Raw genomic sequence first — 13,308 nt, 5'->3', positions numbered from 1 at the left:
GAGAGAGATATTTTCCTCATGTAGTGGAATAAGCAGTATTATAAAGATGTCAGGTCTTTCCAAATTTATCGATAGATTCAACACAATGTCAATCAAAATTCCAGCGGAATTATGTTAGAAATTGGCAAGGATATTCTAAGATTTATGTAGAAATGCAAACAAAACAATTTGAAAGAAGAACAGTTAGAGGGTCCACACTACCTGATGTCAAGATACACTATAAAGCTACAGTAATCAAGACAGTGTTTTATTAGTGAAAGGCTAGATGCAAAGACTCGTGGAACAGAATTAAGAGCTCAGAAATTGATTCATCATTTATTTATGACATAGGTTCCGAGGTAATTCAATGGGGAAAGGAGAATGTTTTTACCAAATGGTGTTAGAACAAATGGATATCCATATGGAAAAAAAATAACTTTGACCCTTACCTCACACCATACTCAAAACTCAACTCAAAATTGATCATAGACTTAACTGCAAAAGCTTAAAATGGTAAGGCTTCCAGAGGAAAACGTATCAGTCTTTGGAGTAGGTAGAGTTTTCTTAGATAGGACCCAAAAAGCATGAAGCATTAAAAATTTTGATAAGTTGAACTTTATCAAAATTAAAAACTTTGGAAGACACTAAAAAAGAAAAAATCAAGCCAAGAAGTAGGAGAAATTATTCACAACATATATGTTTTACATAGGATTTGTATCTAGAATATATAAAGTACCTTCAACTCAATAATAAGACAAACAACCCACTTTTGAAATGGGAAAGGTTTGAAACAGACATTTGTCTAAAAAAAAGATACAAATGGCCTTGTAAGTACGTGAAAAAGGGCTTGACATCATTAGTCGTAATAATGTCATGCAATAAAGAGTACAAATTAAATACAATAATAAAAAAATATAAATTGAAACCACAATGAGATACCACTACACATCCCTTAGAATGGCTGAAATTAAGACTGACAGTAGTAAGAGTAGACAAAGATATAAAAAACTGGAACTTTCATACACTGATGGTCAAAATGTAAAGTGATACAACTACTTTGAAAAATGTTTGGCAGTTTCTTATAAAGTTAAATACTGAGTTGTTATAAACCAGCCATTCTACTCCTAGTTATTTACCCTAGAGAAATGAAAACATATATCCACACAAAGACTTGTATATGAATACTGATAGCAGCTTTATTCATAATAGCTCCAAAATATAATCCAGTAGCCCAGATGTCCCTCAGCTGGTGCATGGATAAATAGTGGTGTACTTGTATGATGGAATACCACCCTGCAGTAAAAACAAATGAACTATTGGGGCCGGCCTGGTGGCCTAGTGGTTGTTTGCCCACTTGGCTTTGGTGACCCAGGGTTTGCAGGTTTGGATCCCAGGCGCAGACCTAGCAGTGTTTGTCAGGCCATGTTCTGGTGGTATCCCACATAAAGTAGGGAAGATTGGCACAGATGTTAGCTCAGCAACAATCTTCCTCAAGCAAAAAGAGGAAGATTGGCAATAGATGTTAGCTCAGGGCCAGTTTTCCTCACACACTCAAAAACCCAGAAACAAATGAACTATTTACCACTACATGGACGAATCGCAAATCATTATGCTGAGTAAAGGAAGCAAGAAGTGAAAGAATACATTTTGTGTTGTGTGTGTGGGTGTACATACGTGGTACATGTGCATATATCTAGTTTAATATAATATATGTGTGTATATATATATACACACTATCCATTTTTATACACATACACATATATATCTGCATTATGTCTCTCTAGATCATTTGTATTTTCTAGTTTTGTATGTACAGTTATGCATTGCATAACAATGTTTCAGTCAACGATGGACCACATATATGATGCTGGTTCCATAAGATTAGTATAGTATAGCCTAGGTGCGTAATAGGCTATACCATCTAGATTTGTGTAAACACACTCTATGATGTTTGCATGATGACAAAATTGCCTAACAACTCATTTCTCAGAACATATCCCCATCATTAAGTGACACATGGCTGTATGTTTGTATATAAATATGCACTACACACACACACACACACACACACACATATACATAAAACTTGAAAATGCAAATGATGTAGAGGTGGAAAGCAGATCGAAAGTTGCCTGCGGCAGAGGGAGCGGTGAACTGCCGAGGGGTTTGAGGGTGGTGGAAGTGTTTAGTATCAGGATTGTGGTGGTGTTTTCAAAAGCTTATTCAACTATTAAAACTCATAAAAGTATTCAACTTACATGGGAGCAGTTGATTCTATGCAAATTCTACCCTGGTAAAGTTGTTAGAGAGGTAAAAAGATGAGTGTTTGGCAGGTCTCGGGGGAAGGGCAAAGGGAGTGGATAGGTGGGGCACCGGGGATGTTAAGGTGTTGACACACCTTTATCAAAAGTGTAATATGGATGATCAGTTTGCCTCCTAGGCTTATCTTCAAATTAATTTTCTCTTAAAACTTTGAATTCTGTTGAGAGAGGAATGATTTACTACACTTTCACTTTCATTGGAATTTTTCTTGTGAGTTAATTTTCCAAATGATGTGTGGATTCCACATGTCATATTCCTAATGAACAATTTCCTTAACGCTTAACCTTCATTTATTCCTCATAAAAAAGTCCACCTAAAAGGCTCGACTTAGATTAGAAATGTCACAACTTATTAACTGATTTTGATTGGAAGTGGCAAAAAATAAACTAATTTTTACTTTTCATTTTTTACTTCCATCCTTTTTTCTCCATGGTGTGGCCCTGAAAGGGAGTTTCGGACTTTAGTAATTGAGATGGTGATGGCCACGGATATGTCCTGTCATTTCCAACAAATCAAAGCGATGAAGACTGCTCTGCAGCAGCCGGAAGCGTGAGTGGGCCTGTGACACCGTGTGTTTTTATTGCTGTTTGAACTGGCACCTGTCCATGTTGTTGCACCTTTAAAGTGTACTTTTTTCAGAGAACTTTATCGAATGGTCTCATAAAGTGAGGCTGGTTGGAGGAGAGAGCATGAGCATTGTATATATCACAGATGGGTTCTCATCAGGGTTGAAATAAATAATAGGGCCAGGGACAATTTGCCCCAATTAGAATTTAAAATATTTCCCTGTGGGAAACTAAATCATCAAAGATCCCCTCAATGAGGAGGCAACAAATAGAAGTCAGTGAGGGCTCTTGGCTTCTTGTTGTCTTGTTGAATGATGCGGTCCTTCCAGAAATAGTTTTGAGGTGTCTAGCTCAATAAACATGGAGACCAAGCTTTTAAATATCCCAGTTGTGGGATGAAACAGTGCCTTTCCCGTAATTCAGCTGAAATGGGGTTTGAGAGGGGAGAATGGAAGGGACTCAAAAATTAATGATTTTTTAAAATTCTTACTGAGGTTCTGAAAGTTTGGTCATCCTGTGTTTGGGTTCACAGAATTGAAAAACCGAAAGCATTATCCCTGATGTTGCACACAGCAGACATTAGCCACCCAGCAAAAGCATGGGAGCTCCATCATCGCTGGACAATGTCACTCCTGGAGGAGTTCTTCAGACAGGTACCTTGTTTTTATGCTACCGCTAAGGCTGTCATCCCTGGATAGTTTCTTCGTTTTAAATTTCAGCAATGCTATGATAAGGACTATTGAGATTACAGTGATTTTCATCAAGGAGGGAGCCTCCGCAGCTTTTTTTTTTTGCCTCTGGTCATGTGATGTGTGACTCTTACCTAATTTCTGATTCTCAGAGCGTTATGGTATTTCTATCTTATGCATTTCTGTGTGGAAAAAAGTATTTCCTTTTGGCAGTCTTTTGTCAAAATATCATCTGGTTACTTTCCCTCTTACATTTTTTCTAGTGGGTTGACCAGATAATGGTTGCTTTGGCATTGCCCGCTTTAAGATATTAATCTTTAACTCATGTTTCTGTTGTAATTGATTGGGTTGTTTCTTTTGAGCAGATAAGCCGTGTTGTCAAATTCCAAAGCCAGGTGTAGCAGTTTGGGGTCAGGAAATCACTAGAAGCTACTCTTCCAATATATGTAAACCTACTACCTCCTAAGACATAGGGTTGTTTTCTACAAGAATAGCCAGAGTCTTTGATGAATATACAGTGCTTTAAAATAAAATTTTAAAAAAGTATACGGAAATAAATGTGTAGCACTAAGACTGATGTTTTCTCAAGAAGAGCTGCCACTAAAACATGTGTTTCAAGACATGAGGTCCTGAGGTTGAGGGCAAGATGACCTGTAGATTGTGGAACCGAAATCACTGTTAATTCAAGTTAATGTAGTTAATTCAGTTAATTCTTGTTAATTCAAGAAGGAAGATTCACATCATGGATTCAGAGACCTCTGAGATTCCATAAAACACTGCTTATTAGCACCAGTCTCAGCTTTGTCCTCAAACTAGCAAAAGATATACTCTTGTACTGGTTATTTGGATTTTTGGAAGCAAATTACACCTATGATTACTCTGATTCTCATGATTTTAGTTTGAATGGACAGATTGTAGAAGACGTCTATGTGTGTTTGTTTTTTCTTCTGAAGCTGTACACAATATCTGGTAATGAGGTGGGACTAGAGTTAACAGTGTGTTAAAGGAAGTCCTGAAGGCCCTTTATCAGAGTTTTTATTTTACCTGGTATGTGGCCTGAGACTAATCAGATCATCCTCTAGTTCCCAATGGTCCTATCTGTGATTTGTTTTTTGGGAGCTTGGGGGGTTTCAGGGGAAGGTTGGACCAGCTGTTTTCTTAGGGTCTTTCTGACATGAAATATTGTACCTTTCCTTCCTTCTATCCACGTCAACACATGCACACACACGTACCTCGAAGCTGTTAGATGAGTACCCCAGCAGGTACCCTACTCAGCATATGGCTGTTTCCTCTTGCAAGGTCATTGCTTGGCCTTACAGAGTAGTTCTCAAGGAACCCAATGGTATGAGAAGAACTAGAGCTTTACTGGGGTGGCCCTGTTGTATATACAAGAATGACGATCTAAATTCATCCTTAACTGAAGGCTAATTTTGAGCCATTTTTTCAGAAGTTATTTTTCTAATATTAGTGAGAAGATGTTCTCCAAATATCCACTCCCCTTATCATATGCTTTCTTTGATACCACTTTTGCAATCACACCCCCTACAGCTAGGAGTATTTAATCTATTGCCAAAGGTGGATCATAGCTAACTCATACAAGTTTGAAGTATTGAAGTGTTCCCCTCTCTAGTTGTGAGAGTGAATGTGAGAAATTATTTAATATGTCAACATTTTTCCCCATAAAAGAAATCTTGTTTGCATATACATATGCTTGAATTGAATGGAAATGTGCTAGAGGCGTTGTGAAAATAACCATATTGAATTTCTTGCGTATTGGGAATGGAATGTTAGCTCACTGGACTGGAACTATTTTTTAGTAATTATGATTCAGTAAATTATTTTTATTGACTTAATATTTTAATCCAGATGCCATAAGCCATTGTAAGTAACCCATGCAGGAGAAATTTTGCCTCGGCTCTTAGCTATAGATTTTAAATTGGACAGTTCAAATGGGAAATCTCGATGGGACTGTAGAGTCTGAAAAAATTATGTTTGGAATAGTTGGGTTATATTTCAAAATATGGGCATAGCCTCAGTGCTAATAGACCGGACCTCCCATGCTTTGCTAAAAGAGCAAATACATCTTCAGTTTTATAACCATATTTTACAAAATCCAAGCCACTGCCTCAGGGTGATTTTCAATGAAATATTGACTTTAAAGAAATATAGATTTGACTCTTTGATAAATTCACGTTGTAAAAGTCTTGAGGTTCATTTCCTTTGTATTGCTGTATATTTTCATATTTTGCAATTTTTTAAATTTCCTCTGTGTTTTTGGTTATTTTCCCATTTTTATTTCTCATTTCATATATTAGTGTTTTTTCCCTTTCTTCTCTATGAAATTAGCTAATCGTTTGGTTATTTTATTGTTTCTTTTTTATTTTATAATGCCTTAATTGGTGCTTTCATTTTTATTCATTTCTCTGCTTGAGTTTATTTTGTTCTTTTGCTAACGGGATGCTCAATTCGTTTATTTTCATTCTGCCTCTTTAATATTAGAAAATATAAGGCTAGGAGTTTTTCTTTTTCTTATCATGAATCTCATAGGTTCTGATATGCAGTGTGTTCACAATTATTCTTTTCTAAATATTACGTAATTTTGGTTTAGATTTTTTCTTTTGCCCAAGAGTTGCTTCAGATAGAGGTGTTTTTTTTAATGTAATTTTCCAGTGGCAGCTTCCTTTGCTTTCTAATTTTGTAATTAATTTGTGGCATACTGAAATTTGATCAAAGACTTGTTTCATTGCTTGGATTTTACTGTGAAATTTGTCACCTACTATGTAATTAACTTTTGTGAATGTTCATGGCTCTTGAAAAGTATATTTATCTTCTACTTGCAGAGTACAGAATTCAAAGCACGCTATATACATCTACCTTATTAATTATCTTATTTAGGTGATTTATATATCATTTAAAAAATTTGATTGATCATGGGTTGCAAATATTGACCTCTTTAATGAAGAGGAAAGTGTATGAATAATTTCACAAGGGCCAGTAGTTATAAGGGCATACAATACTGTATCAATCAAGTTGGATTCACCTGTAGAAGTACCTTCTTCCACATTACTTTTTTTGTTGTTTTTTGGTGAGGAAGATTGGCCCTGAGCTAACATCTGTTGCCAATCTTCCTCTGTTTGCTTGAGGAAGATCTGCCCTAAGCTAACATCTGTGCCAATATTCCTCTATTTTATATGTGGGATGCCACCACAGCACAGCTTGATGAGTGGTATGTAGATCCATGCCGGGGATCCAAACCCGTGAACCCTGGGCCGCTGAAGCAGAACATGCGAAATTAACCACTACACCCCTGGTTCGGCCCCTCTTGCACATTACTTTTTGTGCATATCTTTCCAATTCATAAATGTATCTGTCCTCCAAAGGGAATTCAGTGGCTGCTGTTTTAAAATAAGCTTTTAATAGTTAAGTCCACTCAGCTCAATTAAATCCAAAAGATGTAAGTGATGTGCAGATGTGGGTATGACAAGACCATAGGATAAGAAGTTGTTTAATATCGTACACTTTTTCAGTAATAAAATCCAAATTAACGCTTACATCTTACTAGTCAAGTGGTTAGTGTTCACCGCCTCTTCTACCCCATCTCCATTAAAATGTGCCAAGAAAACAACTTGTATCACTGCTTGGTAGGGAATAAGAGTGGGTTTTTTTTTTGTTTTGGCTGAGCTATCCCACTAAACCATCAACACAACTACAATTTATGTGATAAATACTCTCCCTTCTCTTCATACTGCCCAAGTGGAAATAGCTAGGGAGTAAATTATTTTTGTCATGCTACTTGAGCAGTAAAGCAGCCCTCAGCAAAGCAAATTCGGAAACAGAGGCGCCATTGTGTCCCACGGGGTGGCTATACAGGAAGGGGCGCAGAAGGAACCAAGCCACTTCAGGACTGTTCCTGAGACCGTTGGATGTCCTCAGTGCCTTTTGTGGCCCCACTCTTCAGCTTCCTCAGACGCCCATTCCTTTTCCTTCCTTTCAATAGACATGAAATGTGTGCATGTTCTAGCATCCTTTCTCTTTGGTAACACGCCTTAGAAAGAAAAAGCTTTCAGTTTTTGAACTAGACCTGGTTTTGAGCCAGGTTGTTGTTACTCTTTATTTACTATCAATTTATTAGTTATATTTATTATAATCAGAGTGTGTTAGATGTAAGAAATTCCTAAATGTTTCTCAAATCTTGACTTAAATATTAGAGATGCCTATTGGGAAACGATAACAGTTCTTCTTATTTATTTACATACATTTTCTCATTTAGTCCTATCATAACCTGATGATATAGGGATTATTATCCCATATTTTATAGATCATGAAACTGAAATTTATAGAGGGAAAATAAACTTCCTGTGATCACAGAGCTAGATGCCAGCCCAAGGCAGTAGCCATTAACCTAAGATTCTTTCCTGGTAAAATGAATCAGCACAGCTTCACTGCTGTAAGAAAGGTGACATATTTCCCCTTTCCTCTAGGTGTATGGCTGAAGTATTAAGGTCTGGTTCAGGTTTTTAAAATTCATCTCCATCATTATTTAGACTTTCCATAGCACTTGATTATTATCGTGATATTTTTTGCTGAGATTGAAAACGTATTGGCTAGAGAACCTTGTTTTATTATTGACTAACTTGATAAATGCAAGCAATTATTTGCTGCTTTTTTGATCTACTTTTCACTGTGGACTGAGCCCTGTGGTTAAGACCCCAAAAGCACTTACTCTTGTGGTATGTGGCTTTAGGTGGCACTTTAGAGAATAAATCCAAATCAGTCCAGTTTGAATTTGCTTCTTGGAAACTGCCCACAGCTGGGAGGGGTTCACTGGCTCAAGAAAGGCCACAGGTTGACACAGGACAGCTCAAAAACACACAGAAATTCTGACTGCAGTGTTGGCTCTAGGCCACAGAACGTGTTGCTTTTCTTATTTTCGTCGGGGGACCTATTGCTGCCTGATGAGGCTTTCTATACAACAGCATGAGCCTTTGCAGTTGGCTGGAATGATTGGACCCCAGAGGCTTCAGCCTCTTGGTGTCTTTTCTGCAGAAAAGCAGGCCCCATAAGGACTTATTACATAATGTAATTGTAATAATTAAAATGAAGACCAGGGGCCTTCGTGGCAGCTGAAGTTGTTAAATAAAATCTGGGCAGCTTAGCCTACTGTTCTTAATTTACTGTGACCTCCTGTTTTTCTAGGGTGACAGAGAAGCAGAGCTGGGGCTGCCTTTTTCTCCTCTGTGTGACCGAAAGTCAACCATGGTTGCTCAGTCGCAAGTAGGTACGTGTTTGCCAGCCCTTTGGATGGAAGGAAAAACCAGAAAGAGATGTCTGGAAGTCAGCTCCGATGCTCCCGGTGGTTCTCTGGCTGGGAACCTGGGTCTGTTCTGCTATGCTGTGCTCACGGCCTTGGTTGGTTGGGTTGATGGAACCACTCTTCCCGTCCTTCTCCCTGGAATGTGGCTGGTTCATGGGAATGTTAAACAGTGACTCTCTGCTGTCTCCATCATTTCCTGCCAAGAGAAAGAGAGGCCTCAACTTTCCAAGGCGATGACAAAAATCAGTGGCAGGAAGCCCATTCTATTTTAGCCTCTCCATTCTGTGTGCAATACTGGAAGTCTCCATGGCATTTCTCCTCAGCAATTCTTTCCCCAGCTCTGTTTCCAGGACAAGCCCCATTTCCTGAATTATCCTACTCCCAGGAATGACTCTTTTTAAGTGTTTCTTTCCTTCTTTCCTTTTAAAAAACTTTTTAGCACCTTTTTAAAATTTTTTTGGTAAGAATAACTTTTGTACTGCTAATAACCATAATATATGTACATTACAAAACTCCTCAGATATGCAAGAGGGTACTGGTGCCATATAGAAATGAAATGTCATCAGTGACCTCCACCTTGGAAGAGTCTGAAGTCGTTCAAAAAATAAATTCAACAAAGATTTATTGATTTCTTTTCCACTTGTGTTTTGAATACTTAGTCATTTTTGTCGTAATAATGTATTGAGTCTCTGTTAAGTGTAGGGCACTGCTAGGCACTATAACAGATGTTATAAAAAAAAACAGAGACAAATTTGACATGTTACCTGCTCTCAAAGACATTGAGCCAGTTTTGGGTGGTGGGCAAGACATTATGAAAACAAAATCTATTAAAGTGTTACGGTGCTAAGGTGGAGGTTTTGTACGTGGTGCGACCGAGTATGTGAACCGTTAGACCCAGAAAGACTTGTTGAAGGGTAATATTTGAGGTGAGTCCTAAGAGAAAAGTAGGCAATATTTGTGCAAATGGTGATATGTGTTAGAGGTATGTTAAGGGTAGGTGGAAGGGCATTCCAGACAAAGGATTAGCATATACTAAGCAGGGAAATTTAAAACAGCCTTGTATGGTGGGGGAATTACAGACAATTCCATGACTGGCATAGTGTGAATAGAATGAAGTGAGGGACGTGTTTAGAGAGAAAATCAGACCTAGATTATATATTATATTAAGAATAGTTTATGATTTCCTGTAGGAAATGAGGGCATATCGAAAGAATTTTAAGTAAGGTTTTAAAATGTATAAATCAATGTTTTAGAATAAGAATCAGCAACTATAGCCTGTGGGATAAATCTGACTGACCACTTGATCTTGTAAATAAAGTTTTATTACAACACAGCTAAGCTCAGTCATTTGCATATTGTCTGTGGCTACTTTTGTACCACAGTGGCAGAGTGAAGGATTTGTCATAGATATGGCCCAAGAAGCCTAAAATATTTACTATCTGGCCCTATACAGAAAAAGTTTGCCGGCCCCCATGTTAGAAAGATGTCTCTATCAGTAGCTTGGAGGATTTTGACTAAGACTAGAGGCAAGGAAACCAGCTGGGTGCCTCCTGCAGGATTACAGGGGAGAGATGCTAAGTGTGGGAACTAAGGTAGTACAGGGACTCTCCAGAAAAGAGATGGCATATAAGATATTCTGGATTCAGCTGGATGCAAAGGTAAGGTAAAGGCAGCAATTTAGATTAAGTGGTTGGACCATGGTCCCTTTTGTAAGGGTTGGAGGGAAAGCTGATGAGTTAGTTCTGGTTCGCACACGTTGAGTTTAACTTGCGAGAAACAAAATGTGAAAATAGTGTCATCAAACACTTCACTTTCAGCTTAAAATTATACTGCAATTTACTAGAATACAAATTTGGCTATCAGTGTTTCCTTATCAGGACACTATGGGTATTTGATTGGGACAATTCTTATTTTGCCAATTACATTATAGGACTTTTAGCATCTGTCATTACTGGGCATTAAAGGCCAGTATCACCCCCACCTGAGTCATTGTGAAAACCAAATAGGCATTTGTACATTTCCAAACACCATATTTCCTTCGATTGATATTTCGTTTCCTTCCAGCTTTCATGTGGCTTTGTAAGGAATTACTACCAGTAGTTCCAGATCATATATTTTCTCCTGATGAGTCACAGAACATTTGGGTATTTTTGAGCTGTTGAGACAGTCACTCTAGCTCAATGTGGCAATCTCTTAAAGGTATCATTCCAGAATGACTCCTTTCCCAGTTTCTAACCCTGTTTCTTCCCACTCTGCCCTCTCCCATTCAGATGTGTCCCTGTATCTCAAAGTCAGCAGATCTAAGACTGATCCCATCGTTTTTCTCCCCAGCCACATTCTCCCTCATCATCTCTGTGTTCTCTGCTTTGCTGTTGGAGTCTCTGACAGATCCAACCTAGAGGCAGTACCACTTCCTGCTGTGCATGTATCTGTGCCTCCATTGTATTCCCACCTTACAACAGAATGGGATCCCACCTTCTTTATCTTGCCTTTCAACTATTGTAACAGCTTGTGAAATGATTCTCCCAGCCTCAGGCCCTGCTGTTCTCTCCTATCCATCGTACCAGGTTAATTTTCCCAAAGAACATTAAAAAAATCTTATTACAATGCTGCCCAAACATCTTGAGGGGCTTCTAGTGCCCATCTAAGTCCCAACCCTTTATCCTGACACTTAGAAGCCTTCCTCCCTGAGCTGGTGATGACCTGAATTCTCAAGCTTTCCCTCCCCAGCTCCAAAAGAATCTCTAAGCCCCAGTCATTCTTCAGACACATCCTGCACTTCTTCCCATCCTTGACACCTTGCTTATTCCACCTGCTCCACCTAGAGTGAAGAGCCGTAGGGCTCCACTCAAACATCACAACCTCTATAAAACTGTTCACAGCTCTTTCCACGGGAGGGAAAATATCCTCCCTCCTTCCCTTCCCAGGGGCATTTATTTGGGCTTCTCATTTGACCCTTTCCATATACTCAAGAGGTCATTTTTGAGCTCAATTGGTCTCTCCTATAAACTCCTTGAGGGCAGGCAGGTTGTGTTATGCATCTTTGTCTTTCATTCAGCACCCATCACAGCGTTTATTCCATAGTGGATGTTGAATATGTATTTCTTAAGCACTTTATTGGGCTATCTACTGAAAAGTCATAGGAAAGTTATATAGGAGAAATGGAACTGACTCATAGTATTCAAATCAAAGAATATATTAAATGAATAAGACCAATCCATTCTCTCCTAATCTGATGTGGAGCTCCTATGTAGATGAATTTTAAAAGAAAAATATGACTCATCAGTTTCCATGGGAAAATATGGAAAGGCCCATGTTAATATATAGTTCCTCTGAAGCACTGCTGTTTCTCTTCAGGTTTTATTGATTTCATTGTGGAACCCACCTTCACTGTGCTCACGGACATGACCGAGAAGATCGTGAGTCCGTTAATTGATGAAACCTCTCAAACTGGTGGGACAGCACAGAGGCGTTCGAGGTCAGTGGAGAAACTTGTCAGATTGGCCTGTCCTTGAGGGCAGAATTCTTCTTTTGGAAGGGGTAGGGATGCTGTTTCATAATGATGTTTGCCCTACCTCCTTATAAGAGAGATGTCTGCCTCTTTCTTCTTTTCAGAGGAGTTGAAGTTGTCCTCTCTGTACTTTCCAGGCTGGCCTGGAAAGGAGTGACCAAGGTCCAAATCATGACCGGCAGGTCCTCGGTACAGACCCCTGTCCCATTCTCTCTCGGTGCCTTTGCTCATGGCAACACCAATAACTCTGCTTTTACCTGCTGTGCCCAGACAGTCCTCGCTCCAATACTCCAAAAAGAAAGTACCACTGATCAGAATTATCACAAGAAATGAAAATGATTTTCCTTTCTAGGTTCTGGAAGAAAATGATGTAGAGAAAAAAACGGTGAAATTTTAAATCGCCTTCTGCCACAGCATCATTATATTGAGCATAGATTAGTAGTTAAAGAGTATAGGCTCTGGGGCCAGCCCCATGGCTTAGTGGTTAAGTCCAGTGCACTCCACTTCAGCGGCCCGGGTTCACGGGTTCAGATCCTGGGTGTGGACCTACACCGCTTGTCAAGCCATGCTCACATACAAGATAAAGGAAGATTTGCACAGTTGTTAACTCAGGGCTGATCTTCCTCAAGCAAAAAAAGAGGAAGATTGGCAACAGATGTTAACTTAGAGTGAGTCTTCCTCACCAAAAGAAAAGAAAAACATGTAGCCTCTGGAGTCAGATTGCTGGGGTTAAACATCCTGATCCCATTGCTTCTTAGCTGTACAATCTCAGGCAAGTTGCCTCAGTTTCCTCATCTGAGAAAATGTGGATTATAATACCCATAGGTTTCAGGGAGGATTAAATGAGTTATTCAGTCTATGTAAAGCCCTTAAGACAAGGTCCAGCACAGAGGAAGTGCTAGTACGATAAAGCTGACACTTAGTCTT

General features: G+C 38.9%; 1 protein-coding gene across 4 annotated transcripts in view; it reads left to right on the top strand.

Moving 5' to 3' along the window:
- Positions 1 to 13,308, top strand: part of PDE1C (phosphodiesterase 1C) — a 492,809-nt gene that overhangs the window by 423,896 nt on the left and 55,605 nt on the right. For all 4 annotated transcript variants that reach the window (XM_046670213.1, XM_046670216.1, XM_046670215.1 and 1 more), the window contains 4 exons: positions 2,749 to 2,850; positions 3,400 to 3,520; positions 8,753 to 8,834; positions 12,228 to 12,348. In XM_046670213.1, the coding sequence (XP_046526169.1) occupies positions 2,749 to 2,850; positions 3,400 to 3,520; positions 8,753 to 8,834; positions 12,228 to 12,348 (426 nt within the window). The remainder of the gene's footprint in view (positions 1 to 2,748; positions 2,851 to 3,399; positions 3,521 to 8,752; positions 8,835 to 12,227; positions 12,349 to 13,308) is intronic.

Source organism: Equus quagga, chromosome 8, assembly GCF_021613505.1.
Source record: "Equus quagga isolate Etosha38 chromosome 8, UCLA_HA_Equagga_1.0, whole genome shotgun sequence".
Classification (NCBI taxonomy): Eukaryota; Metazoa; Chordata; class Mammalia; order Perissodactyla; family Equidae; genus Equus; species Equus quagga.
The sequence above is the reverse complement of the archived record's forward strand: the minus strand, read 5'-3'. Positions and strand labels throughout refer to the sequence as shown.